This window comes from Zosterops lateralis (genome assembly GCF_965231275.1).
Source record: "Zosterops lateralis genome assembly, chromosome: 1".
NCBI lineage: Eukaryota > Metazoa > Chordata > Aves > Passeriformes > Zosteropidae > Zosterops > Zosterops lateralis.
This window is the reverse complement of record NC_139762.1, coordinates 101,827,776-101,841,638: the sequence shown is the minus strand read 5'-3', so window position 1 is coordinate 101,841,638 and position 13,863 is coordinate 101,827,776. Positions and strand designations below refer to the sequence as shown.

Here is a 13,863-nt window from a genome sequence, read left to right as displayed (position 1 = left end):
TGTTTCTAGAAAACAACTGAAGTAAATTTTCAATGGTGTCTGATATTTCTTGTCATGTCTCAGTATACTTTCAGGAGTAGATCTAGTGTTGAAAACAATCAAGAAGAGGTCTTCTTCAGCAGTAGGTGAAAGTCAAATACCCTTGGTAGGGCTGATGATAAATTGTCCACTTCTTCTATAGGGTTGGCCTGAAAGTGGTGCTCACTTGCTTAGAAAATGTATTAGGTATGGGCAGGATCAATTTGGACTGTCTGCTTTCATTTCCTTAGAGCTAATATGAGAGAGTTATTCTTCTACCCTGAGTACTGTTGGTTTGAGGTTTTGTCGAGAACCATAAAATCAAATATTTTCGCTCTAAAGGCTACCCTTGTTGTACATGATGTACCTCTATGACTTCTTGGTCACAGAAGTCAGGGCTGTAAGATGCAACTGCACTTCCAGTGATTGCAAGTGGGGCCTCTTTCACAGAACATCAGCTGGGAACAAGCCCTGCATTCAGAGTACTGGGACACCTGTAGTTTCAGCCCTTGTTGGTGCTTCTTTTCTCAGACCTCCTCATTCTTATTCAGTATGAGACCTACATGCGTACAGCTAGTTCAATGCTAGTATATTCTCATTACTCCTCAGTCAACCTTGATTAGAAATGTGTGTCTCATCATATTGGCCATTGTTGTGTTTGTGTAATCAGAAAGGAGTTGGTAAAGAAGCCCAGTTTCATCTTTCCGCAGAAGTCAAGAGGATTTCAGTTTTTATTTTAGTGGTGGGGTCTGTTTTCAGATATGCTGCCATGGCTTTTCCATTTGTTGGCATAGAGGTCTGTAATGCTCACCATTGTGGCTACTTCTTTGGCCACACATAGTGAGTACTTATAAATATGTAACCTTTTTTCTTCATAAAGTGTGTTGGGAGCACCCTTCAGGGCCCTTTGAAAACTTAAAGTTCCAAAGAATTTTATTTTTTTTTCCCTAATAAATTATTTATTTCCAAAAGGAGATAGACTGTGTCTGTATGTTTGAGACTTGTTAATAATTTCTGGTTATGGTACAGCCATTGAGTGTGCTTTAAACATCTCTTAATGATCTCAATGCTATTAAAGTGTGAGGGCTTATGCTTTTCTCCAAAATGAATGAGGGCTTCCAACTCCTTGGGTGCCCACTAGAGAGGAAAAATTTTATGAATTTTAATTATTTCTGTTTCTTTGCTTAAAAGAAAAAGGCAAAAAAGAGCTAGCAGAAAGGATGGTGGCTTTGTTTCAATGGAGAAATGAGCTGTTTATCAACACTTCCTTGTTTTAAGTCTTGTTTTTTTTAAAAAAAAACACAGTCTCCAGAAAAAATCCCATCTAAACAGTCTGGACTAAAATCCTGTTAAAAATACATTGTGATGAGACCAATAGATTGTGATGAGACCAAAAGTGAAACTGGGAACATTATTTGTTTTGGGCATGTTTTGTAAAGAATGTTATTTCTGAATACCAGAAATGCAGATGTTTAACCGAAGAAGTCTTTCTGCTCACATGCACCAACATGAATCATCCACCAGTGAGAGACACAGTTCATGTGATAGTCAGTTAAATGAGTCGTATTCATCAGTGAAATAGTTCTTTGACTGTCTTTTCATGCAGTTCTTTGTCACTTATATTTACATTTTCCTAAAGAATAACACAAACAAAATTAATAATTCATTACTATTGTTTCACAGCAGAGCTTTATTTTGATACTCTTTTCTTAACCATAGACCTTCTAACAAGCCTTTTTTTTTTCCTGTATTCAAAGAAACACCAAATAAAAATATACCAAATCAACATAGTTGTCCTAGGGAAATATAGAAAACTTTTTCTAGGAAAAGGGGATCTGTATACAGCAGTATGTATTGTGATGATGATCATAAATTGAAAAGAAAATACTCTCCTACTAAAATGTAAGTGCTTGCCCAGACTTCAAAAAAATACAGTGGTGAGCACATCATAGGAGGGAAAATCAGGCTACGTTGATTTCACCTAAATGACTCCTATGCTTAGCAAAACAGAAAGAAAACAGTCTCTGCCATTTAGAAAAAGCAGTTTATACATGAGCATTTCCAAGAGAAACCAGGAACAGAAAGGAAAAATAATGTAAAAAGAGAAATAAACAGACCTTACTCTTGCGACATTTCCAGAACTAATATATTCACGACATGGGCTAGAGAGAGAAAACTGAAAAAATGCTGATCAAAACCACCTTCTGGCACAAAGTGTACCCTGCCCAACAACACCTCATAACTTCTACCATATGGACAAAAAGCTGCAGTTTTGAAGGAGAATGAGGAGTGCTGATTGGAAAGCTAACAATGAGAATGGCAAGGGAGAACTCTCTCTCCTAGCTGGAGTTCTACCAGGAGTAATAAAACAAAGACTTTGTTAGCAGAATACATGTTGGCCAGCAGATGAGGACTGAATGCCAGTCACTTACAGTATAAACAGAAGAGCCAGGGTGGTAATTCATTTCATCTACAGATCTGTATGTGTTTTGGGTCTTCTCCAAGACAGGCTCGAATCCTGGCATCTGGAGTGAACTTGAAACTCAAATAAAAGCATCTCAGATTGGCTTGTCTCTCACAGCATTGGTAATGCTGCTGCTACAGATTTTTAAATATAAGGGTACCATTTTTTGCAGCCATGGGTGAGATGAAGGGAGAAATGCTGTTTCTGGAGGAAACAGCAGATTTTGCACTGCTGCCCTGTTGCAGTGTGTTTTGCAGTTCACGATACAGGATTCAGTTTTCTGTTGGTCATTTGACATTTATAAGGACCTACCTCTGTGAAGCACCTGGTTTCATACCAGGACAGACATACCATCATTCCTTCTTACTTTGTCGTACTGCCTTTTATCTCAGCCCTTTTCTTTGGGCAACTCTGCTTTTCCAACCTTTATGTTAATGAACCTTTATGTTGGTTCCTTCCTTGAAACACCCCAACCAACATCATCAATTAAAGCATTTGTAAGTTCCTTAAATCATTCCTGAAGATCTCTTTCTACTGTGGTACTAACTGGAAATGTTGAGTGATACCAGCTGGTTAAAAGAGCTGGAAGGATAGAACTATTTTGGTATTGCAAATGCATCTTCTTAAGGGTTTTTGCCTTCCCCTTTCACCTGTGGTTACTACACCTGCCTATTACAGCCTAGCTCAGATGGTGTGCTTTTAGTGACAAAGATTACTTAGCAGTGTGCCTGCCCTGTTCTTAGCACAGTGGGGCTCCCATTCTGATTTACGGCTTCTAGCTCCTACTATCGTACAAATAATAGAGAGTAATAATGATAGTAGCCTCTGTGATTCATGTTGTCCTTGGAGAGCGTGGGCAGAGTCTTTAAAGCCAAGTTCTCTGATCTTTTCAGTCTTCTCACTCTGTGACAGGGACAATAGTGATGGGTGTTTCAAGGAAGCATCATACCTCTCTGCCTCTCTTCTGCCTTGCACCATTTTGCATGATTCTGCCACCTAATCATGGTGCAACTGTCACACAGGGGTATAATGTTTCATTTTCCTGACTCACTCTGTGAAATAACTCAAAAGTAAGTGCTGAGATGTGATAGTCGAATCTCACTGCCTGAATAAAAAAATCACAGGGTAGTTACTAACTCAAAAGTTAGTTTCAAATTTGACTGGAAAATAGAATGATCTGAACTAACTGTATTACAACCTTAAAGCCTTGTAAGGTTAGCCATTACATCAGTCACTGAAACACCTGTGGATGAAATATAAAGGCTTACAAGTGTCTTACCAAGCAAGTACCTGTTGAGAGTGTAAAGCTGCAGAAAGGAAGTTAAAAAGGCAGAAACTACGGTCAGCTTTGAGTGGGAGGAATAAAATGAAACTGGTCTAGTTAATTAATGGAAGGGATTATTTTTTAACTCAAATAGAAAAAGAAATGTCTGGATTTTTTAAAGAAGACTTTAGACAAAACAATCTATAGCTAGTTTTTACTGGTGACAGCTTAAACTTTACCCCTCTCTTTGTAAGTCTTACCAGCAGCACCTAGACTTTTGAAACAGAATTATTTTATTGGTTATTCTATTCTGTAAAATGGTCAGTCATTTCTAAGTAGATTTTTAGGGGGAGAAAATATTGAAAAGCAAGTCCAAACTTTGCTCATTTACAAAGAGAGAAGGAGAAAGATATTTTATTCAGTTTGGTAGAGGTCCATTTCTTTTACTGGAAAACATTTTCATTTTTCTTGATAAACAAGATAGTTTTGCCTCTAAGTTAAAGGAGTGATTATTTTGCTCACATAATTCATTCACCTTAGCTTTCATTTTAGTGAAAAGTTATTCTGCTGCAACCTTTACTATCCCCAAGCTACCTGCAAGGGATTATTATTTATGAAGTTTTGCAATTGATTATTGCATGATACTTGTTCCTTCTGAGTCAGAAAGGAAAGGCAAATCTTCCACCAAAGGAAGTGGCAGAACTACAAATTTTTAAAAGAGAGTTTTTTACCCAGTATTCTAATCCATTGTGTGGAAATAGAAATTTAGTTGCACAAAGTCATTTAAGAATTCAAACTCTGGCAGACACTAATACAGCAACTAGAATATAATTCAGTTCACATTCTGAAGAGGAGGTAAGATGCCGTGAACTGGCAGAATAATGACTGAACTTCAGAGGAGATTCCAATATTAAGAAGAAGTTAATGGAATAGGTATGAGAGTAAAAACTAAGTTAAATACTGTATTTGGATGTTTCATGGGTACTACTGGGGCTTGCAAAGGGAAAAGTCATGAGTCAGGCTGGCTGAATGCCATTCTTTCTAAATGAAGGAAAAGAAACATATGTCACATTTTAAATGCTACTTTTCGGAGAGCCACAAAGAATGGGAAATCAGTCAGTAAAAGGGAAATTATAGTTGCTAAGATTAACTATAAAAGTAAATATCTAAGGGTATGGAACCAAGCAATGTTACTGTCTTCCACTGTATTCAGCACAGGAAGCCTGGGGAAATACTTTGCTGGGTTTTGCAGCACCTTAGGGTTTATCTTTAAGTGTATCTCTGTTTTTCACGTCTGGCAGGAAGCACTCTAGTTTGTTTTAATCAAGTAAAGACTTTCCAAAGTCAGCACCTTAATCTTTTTTAAACTGGCAGGAAACATCTCCTTGTCCTTTCATTTTCTAAGCAGCTCCCTTGAGCTATCCTGCACTCACTGCTCTTTAGTGACCTATTGTCTTTCTAGAGGTGCACCACAGTGTATATGTCAGTTTAGCCTTGATTCTTCTAGCTCCACTAGCCCAGACAATCTCAGAAAACAGAAGTGAGGGGGATTTTATACAAGGCTTGAAGTCAGTCATCTGTATGCAAGGGTAGAATCAAAATCTTAAAAGTAAAACAAACAAAAACCCAAATAAGTCATTAGGTCCAATGTTGTGAGGAAAATGCAGTAGGCATAGCTCAGTTGCTGGACATCAACTGAATTACCTGTTTTCATTAAATACAGACATTTTACTGGAGGCACAGAATTAGTCTTGTAGCTATATATTCTTAAAGGCTCCAGGGCAATCAAGGAAATCTAAAATTACTGTGTCAAAAAGTTGAAACAACAGTAATAAAATAAAGAAATAAACCACAAAGACTAGATCACCATGATAAAACAGTATATTGGAAACACTGTTTCTGTAATGAAAGATTCCATTTCTCTCTGTATTTTTAGCATCTGTCAGTACAGCAGAGTAACAGAGAAATCAAAGCACCCCTTTTTTAGGCTTCTAATAGTACTTTCCCACCTCTCTCTTGAAAACATACAAACAAAACCATATGCACAAATGGACAATGCAATTTATCAGGAGGCAAAATGAATTTCAGAACTACTGCCCTCCCTCCCCTTAGGCACAGCTCACCTTTCTCTCTGTGGTGCCAGTGCAATTGCCTGTGTGGATATGGGTTAAAAAGTCAGTTAAGAAGTAATTATGAGGTGAGGCAAATATTACTCGATCAACATCTACTTATCAGACAGAAACATGGAAGAAGTGACACTGCTTGTCATAGCTAATGCACTTCAGTATTTAATATTAAATGCTCTATGGTATGTTTATTAAATGCAGGAAGAGTCAGTGTTGGGGCAGAAGCTCTTGATAACAATGCTAGATGGTATGAGTTAGCAGAATTCACATAGCGCTATAAAGAATTTCAGTGGGACAAAAGCAAACTGAATGAAGAGGTAGTACCAACTCAAATTTCAGCCTTGATAAATGCTAAAATGTAAATTTGAATGGCTTTTAACTTGTAAAGGGTTCAAAGCTGAACACTGGACTAAAGAAAAACACTGCAATATGGGAGTTCAGGTGTCCTGATGCTAGGCTCTGTTCTGTTTCCTGTGTAGGCTTTCTCTGGAGATTTTTCATTAGTGGTGGATTTGCCAGCTTGTTCAGTACTCCCACCAGGAAAATGCTTTGCGTGATGGAAGGCATTTCATGAAAGTTGTGCTCCATCATATGCAGGAAACATGTGTGCTTTGAATATGGTTTTGATACTCTGTTTAGTGTAATTGTAGCTGGTTCCACTGAACTGATGACCATGAGCTGCTGAAGAGAGACATGACACTGAGATAGAACACACTAGAAAGTACTGTGAATTGTTGCCTTCATTAATTTCACTGTTTAGCACTCATATTCCCAAAACTAACATTTAGAAGCCTTAACGAAAGGAATGAAACCATAAGGAAGAAACTGTTTGTAGCAGGTCATTACTGATGGGGTAGCCTGAAGGAGATAATGAGGAATAGACTTTGGAAGGAGCCAATCTTAGAAGCAGCGTCTGAAAAGATACTACTTGCTAATGACTTAACATTCTTTCTTTCTTGGGTTTTAGATTTAAAAGAGAGCTTTGGAGTCCTTCATATTTCTTACCATTTGCATCATAGTTGATTCACTTCTTCCTATTGGCCAAGTTCAGCTCAACAGCTGCTTTTTCCATGAGCATGCTCTAGATGTCTTCTAAATATCTACTACAATTTTTAGTGCTGTGAGGAGTACAGCAGTATAGAATTTTAAAAAATTATTTGTATATGATACAGGAACATAAAAATAGAACTGTTTATTCATTCAAAGTATGAATCATCCTTTATTCATACAAAGTAAGGATTTTACCAATTCAGAAAAGTGTGTGTGTGTATTTCTGTCAAAACTAGAAATTTCTTGTCCCAAATTCTTGTGAGACTGGGCGCAGGGACAGCAAGCACATCATCTTCTCTGATTTAGCACTTACATAATGTACCTCAGCCAGAATTTTCCTAAGACCCTGTTTCCTGCAGTTGGCTCTAGATATGTTTTGATTAATGGTTATCACTGTTTCTGTCAGGTTTTTCTGGAATTCCTCTTGGCAAGGAGTTTTGAAGATGTAGGCCAAAAAAATAACTTTGGGCACTCAGAAGTATTCTTCATCTTGGAATATCCTGGTTAAAATCGGGAAGAAACGTTGAAAATGTTTTCACTCTGTTTTTCAAAAAATAGCTCTTCATGTAAATTGGCCATTAATTTGCTTCCTTTCCAGAAAGAGAAAGTGAAGAAACAAGTAAAATATGGTTGGTGCTGTCAGAATTCTCTCTGAAACCCAGATACTGATACCAGAATGTTGTCTTAAAAGATTACACTTCTCTTAGGCTTTACTCTTCCTTCTCCCTTCCCAAAAAAGCGAAAGCTGGAAAACGATCCATAAATTCCTGTGTCCATTTTATGGCATAGTCCCTCAAATGATGAATGCTGACATATTTTGATTAAAAAAAATAAATGGAAGTCCATAAAAAAATAAAATCAGCTTAGTGAATTGAATGTTGCTTCCTTAACATTTTTCACCCTGAACTCATTTAGTAGGGGAAATGGATATTTCATCAGACATGGATTTGACGTTCCATCACATTATACAGTAAACAGTACAAACGATGTTATTTTTTTTAAATGGAGAAGCTGGAGGAGCTAAGACAGTAGCTGCTGTAAGGCACTGGTTATCTCATTTAAACAGATATTAAATGTAGGTGCCAGTGGTGTGATCATCAGCTGCTTCCCACTTTGTGAATAAATTGCTTAGAAGGAGTCTTTTTTCCTACCAGATGTGACCTAGATTTAGATTTCCAAAGGCAAAAAAAAAAAAGTCTATTGTGTAAAAAAACAATTGTGGGTAAAATGCATGGTAAATGAGCTTATCTCACTTTTCCAGGTGTTTAAGCTAATATGTTATGGAATTACAGCTTCATTTATGAAAAATAATTGAGGAAAATGTTCCAGCAAATCAAATTTGGATAACGGCTTAGTATAGTTATTGTGTTGTTAGCAAGTTTCTAAATGGAAGAAAGAAAAGGGAGCCAGTACAAATAATAAAAATACAGAAATTTGTGAATCTGTTGAAGAGCCTCCTAGGAAGGGTCAGGGCTGGCAGTATTATCCCATCTTTATTGTGGTCCTGCAAAATGTCTTGGAACAATATAAAGAATTATATTCCCAACAATACATATGAAAGCAGGATTTTTTCTAAAAAGTCCCAGCATTGATATCTGTTGGCCTTGGATAAGATTAATGACATTAGTAGGTTAAGTGTATAAACATCAGAAGACTAACACCTTTATTCTTTTTCTACTTCCTCTTTTTCTTTTGTCGATTCCATAGGGGCTGCCACTCGAAAACCAGACCCAGAGCCTGAGAAGCAGACAGACCATACTGTTAAAATTGCTGGAGTCATTGCAGGCATCTTGCTGTTCGTCATTATATTTTTGGGGGTCGTGCTGGTAATGAAGAAAAGGTGAGCAATTAATGGATGTTTTCTATGTCCATATTCATATTGCATCTCCTATGGCAGTACTCAGTTTGATATTGGTCAAAGTATCCAGCCACCTCCTTACCCACAGAGAATTAATGTTTGTGTCTGTTTCATGTATAACAACTCGAGGTTAATGATTCTAGCACTTTACATCAGTACTGCATGATGGGCTCTAATAATAGGAGGGTATCTTGTCTCCACCCTATTCGACAGATCAGCTGGAAGCTAGATGTAGTTTCATTCTTGCATGTAAAAGAAATCCTTAGTCAAACAGGAACTGGAGCTAAGGTCGTTTGTGCTAAGGATGAGGCTTGTGTCGTTCTGCATAAACTTAATTCCCTGAAAACAAAGGAAAAGTATACAATGGTGCTGAATGTTTCCAAATGCTGGTTCAACACACTCATGCATTGAGATTGTTCTGCTTTGAATATCATTTGAAAACTGCTACATTATTAGAAGTGTAAGGCTTTTAAAACTGTTGTCTTTCTCAACACAGTAAGAGGTAAAATAGTAACAGGAAGATATAGCTAGGGAGGTGGCACAGATAAGGAAAAAAACACCACCCATGTGATCTTAGAAGCTTAGTCTAGATTGGGAGAAATTAATTAGCAAATAGAATTAAGGTTTTAGGTTCTATAATGAGCAATGTGAGATTTGGAGCTGTGAGAGGTGGGATTGGGAATGTGCGAGTGCTGTGTAAAGGGGCTGAGTGACAAATTCTCCTTCCTCTTCTGCCACAGTCTCCTTACTGTGTCCCATAACTCCTCACCTCTTTGCTATTCCCCTTAAATTATCGTGGTGTTTTTTCCTTTGAGAGCAATCCTGGCCTGTGATTTGACTCATCCCAACCCTGTGTGGTTTAATTGTATGTTAACTAGTTTGGCAGGTCTGAGATGGTCCAAACCCCTGCACTGCCTGAATTTCTTCCAGAATTTGAACAGTGGAGGTGCACAGCAAAGGAGGCAGCTGTCTTGACAATGCCTCAGGGCAAGCAACAGAAGTAGCTGCTTTTCAGTCTCCTTGAAGACAGAAACAGGGCCATGAGTTAGAAGGGCTCTATGGAGAGAAAGGCGAGCTGTGGCCAGGGCTGGGGGCTAGGTCATGACAAGAGATATGTAAAGCACTCAAAAGCTGCCATACAGAAGAGACTAAGACTTAAGCCCCAGGGCGAGTCTGACTGGGGCAATGGAATTGACCCAGTAACCAAGTCTGCTCAATAGAGTACAGTGTAGCAGGGTTGAAATCTGTTCTGACTTTGCAGTACTTTTTTCTTCCCACTTCCGATTTCTTGCATCATTTATACCTTCAATTTTAACAGTTGAACTCCCAAACTCCTCCCTAGGGCCAGACACAGCACTTGGCATGCAGGGACGAAGGCTTCTTGGATTTTCTGCCCAATCCTTCTTCACACAATTCATGACCAGCATTCATCATTTTCTCTGTTAAGTTCTGAGCCTCTCCTTAAGTGTTTCTGCCAAAGGTAGAATGCATTCACCCAAGGGAGACAAGTTATTCTTAATCTTGAAGGGAGCACATTGCAAAATGATCCGAATAGTTTCAAAGTGAATAAGTTGTCTGGATCTCTGGCTAAGTGAATGCTATGCCAGCTCCTGCTTAATTCTCTAAAAAAACCTCTTTGATAATCTAATTATTAGAGGCAGGAGGGCTCAGATTCTAAGTGTTTGCATTAGTGCAGAAGGATACTTGATTCTTTCTGTCTAAAACAGCAGAGTAGTTATTATTCATAGTAATTCTGTTGTTAGAGAGAAAGTGCATTATGTGAACTTCCTTGGTTTTTGGAATAAATCTGCTTGTGACAGAGATGGAACTATTGAAAATACAAGTCCAGGAGCTCTGTTGCCAAATGCACACCATTTCATTGTGTAGTACAGAAAGAATGATACCAATAACTTAAACATGTCCCAGTATGATGCTGCAGCCTTGAACAAAACAAACTGAAATGAGTTGAAGCGAATATTAAAAAGTAAAAATGGTTCATTTGTGTAACAAGATGTGACTAGGCTTTAATGAGAGTTTCAGGAGGTGGGTATATTGTGTCCCAAGTCTCTAAAGCATCTGCTTTAGCATAGAATATCTTGAATACAATTACACTCATGACTTAAGCAGAAGATGAACCGATTATTCAATAGATTGTTATTGGTGCATTAATTCACTAGGCTGCTGAGGGCCCCTATGGTTTCACCTTGGTTCAGTTACTGTGTATACATTATGCATTTGAAGAAAACGTATAAATCATGCCACAAGCTTAGTGTGACTGTAGTGGTTTTGCAGTTCTGCGATATTTTAGGCGCTACTTTGGGAAACAATCTTATCAAGCTAGTGTGCCGTTTGACTTCTGCACTTCATCATTTTGTTTCATTTACTTTATCAGGAGCTTTACTGGTGTTGTAAAGATCTGAGTGAAAAATAAAATAGCACCTTGTAATTCAGTGGCACCTTTCCCCTGAGAACCACTTTGTTCTCTGCACTATTATGTGCAGACTCTCTGGGCTACAACGGTGGGTTTCACTGCGCTGAGTCTACGTGCTTTGAAGCTTGTCTTATTTGACGTTGCCTACAGCAAAATCCCATTCACATTCCACTATCCCAAGGCATATCCCAAAGCAAATAATATGTGTTATTCATTCTTGCACAGAAAAGAGTCTTGTGTACTTGATCTCGCACCAGTAGATGAAACTGACTCGGTCTCTGGGACATCACGGTGCTCAATTAACTTAATATCAAACCATTTATTTCCATTGTCATGAGATTTGGAAAGCAGTTTTGCTTGTGTGATAACCATGACTTTGTCCAGCACATTCCTTGAATAGCCACCTCATTTCACTCAACAACCATTCTTTGCTTGATTGGTGCCAGGCACCACAGATCTTCAAAGATCAGTCTCTTGAACTTTTAGTTTAGTAGCCGAGTAGAGAAGACCAACATTCAAGGAGGTTTTCAGTGCAGTACACACGTGCTTTGGATAGGGCCATTATCAAAGCAGTATGTAAAGAGGTCGTGCAAATATTAATAGTTATTAAGCAGCTTTATTAATTTCACTATGTAATGATTTTCTGAAGTTACATCATAAACCAGAGAGATTAGGTGGCCTAGCAATTCAGTGCATGGTTTGGAGTCACTAGTGAGGGTAGAAGCATTATGGATGCTGAAGCATTTTCTGTATGGACGCTCAGCTTTTGACTGAAGTAAACCAAATTTGTAAGCTTGGTACATGGGGCAGGGGAAGCCTGTTAGTGCTTTCTTCTTTATCTTTCCACTTGGTTGTTCATAGTTCTTTATTCATTCTGTTCTATCTTTTCTTTATCTTCTAGCATTCCTGCAAAAAGGTGTTGCATAATGTAGTCTAGGAACTTGCAAGCTATTCCTAACACCAGTATGGTCATATCAATGAGATGATTCTTCTCTCTGAAGTTAGAATAATGTCAAATAGACTTTACTCTCCTCAGATATGCTCTGTACCTTTCACACAAAAATAAACACAAAGTTAGATGAAAACAATACATGTATTTCCACAAAATTGATCCCAAATAAAGTGGATTTTGAATCTGATCCTGAATTTTAAATCTTAGGCAAGGCCCAGAATTTGCTGTACTTGCATAGGATTTTATAAAAACATTAAAAATAAGGAATGCACCAAGTAACTTCATCTTTTGGTCAACTTTAGGTGGAGCAGTGAAAATGAGAGTACAGTTGCTACAACCTTTGGAAAAACGATAGCAATTAAATCAAGACTTGCATAAATTACACCCTTACTACTTTATTTTCTCCTTTCCTTTTTTTTTTTTTCTTTATATTCTATTCAAGTTAAATTTTAAAATTTTGCCTAAGTTGATAAGTTGATGGCCCAATATTTGCTTAAAAGCCCTTTATATGTCTTTGGAGCAGCTGTTTCCATTGGGGCTGCCATTTGGTTGTTGCAGTGGGAGTGCAGTAAGGAGGCAGTTACTAAAATTTTATTCCATTGGCTTCTGATTCAGTTGTAGAATGAAGTTTTTCTGATCGTAAAAAGGCTATTTTGTTTTGCCTGTTTTTAGATTCTGTTTTCAGCTCTCCATGCCTGAGCTTTCCATGAGTTTCTAATGTATGTAATTGTGGCATCTGTTTAAGTCAGGGACCTTGGTTCTTGGCAGTGGATATGGAAGGGTTTTGCACTCAGTGGAGCTGGGCTGGGAATGCATTGTTCCCATTCCCTGATAGCAAATCAGGCTGTTCAGTTATACATATACCTTTGCCAACACTTTCAAACACTTAGGATAGAAATTGAAGATAACAAGGCTGAAGGAAAATTCCAGCCTCCTCTCTCTGAACCTTGTTTTCTCCTGTAGGCCAGCTACAAAGGAGAGATGATGAAAGAAAACACTGAGGTAATGACATAGTTCCAAAAGTTTCCGTTCTGATGGGTCAGTTTTTCTGCAGCCAGGCTGCTGTGCTGGTTTGGGTAAATTTTATAGTGTAAATTCTGCAAGTGGTATTCATGGAATTAGTTTATGTCTTCAGTCCTAAAGGAGTTAAAAGTGCTTAATATTGTCACTATATGCAGAAACAGTTTGTTAACATAAAAAAATCTCACTACCAGGAAGTGACTGAAAAGCCAGGCTCATAAGAAAATTTGGCCTAAGTTGGCCAGAATCTTTGCATCAGTCTTTTTAACAGAAAAAGACTCTTCATACAAATTAATGTTTGCATTAATTATGTAGGAGGAAAAGTGGAGCTTGTCCATATTTCTTACAACAGCTAAATCCATTCAGTTATGAATGGTGCTTTAACATGTGGCCTGAAATGCTTGTGTAAAATTTGCAAGAATAAAATTTTTTTTCCTGCAGGATTTTAATGTATTCTTTTTACCTGTTTCTTTCAGTGTATGGTATTCTTGAGAATCAAAACCTTGGTGCTCTTGGTCCTCTTTTCAAGGACTTTTATATTGAAAATCTCACAACTCTGGCAATATAAAAATAACTGGAGCTTGAGACTTCCAATTTTTCTTATGTTACGCAAATTCTTAATGGGACATTTACACACAATAAAGTTCCTGGATTTTCAGCATTTTTTTCATAAGGAATAA

General features: G+C 37.7%; 1 protein-coding gene across 9 annotated transcripts in view; it reads left to right on the top strand.

Moving 5' to 3' along the window:
• Positions 1-13,863, top strand: part of PTPRM (protein tyrosine phosphatase receptor type M) — a 437,540-nt gene that overhangs the window by 280,752 nt on the left and 142,925 nt on the right. For all 9 annotated transcript variants that reach the window (XM_083866169.1, XM_083866171.1, XM_083866170.1 and 6 more), the window contains one exon: positions 8,630-8,762. In XM_083866169.1, coding sequence (XP_083722295.1) covers positions 8,630-8,762 — 133 coding nt within the window. The remainder of the gene's footprint in view (positions 1-8,629; positions 8,763-13,863) is intronic.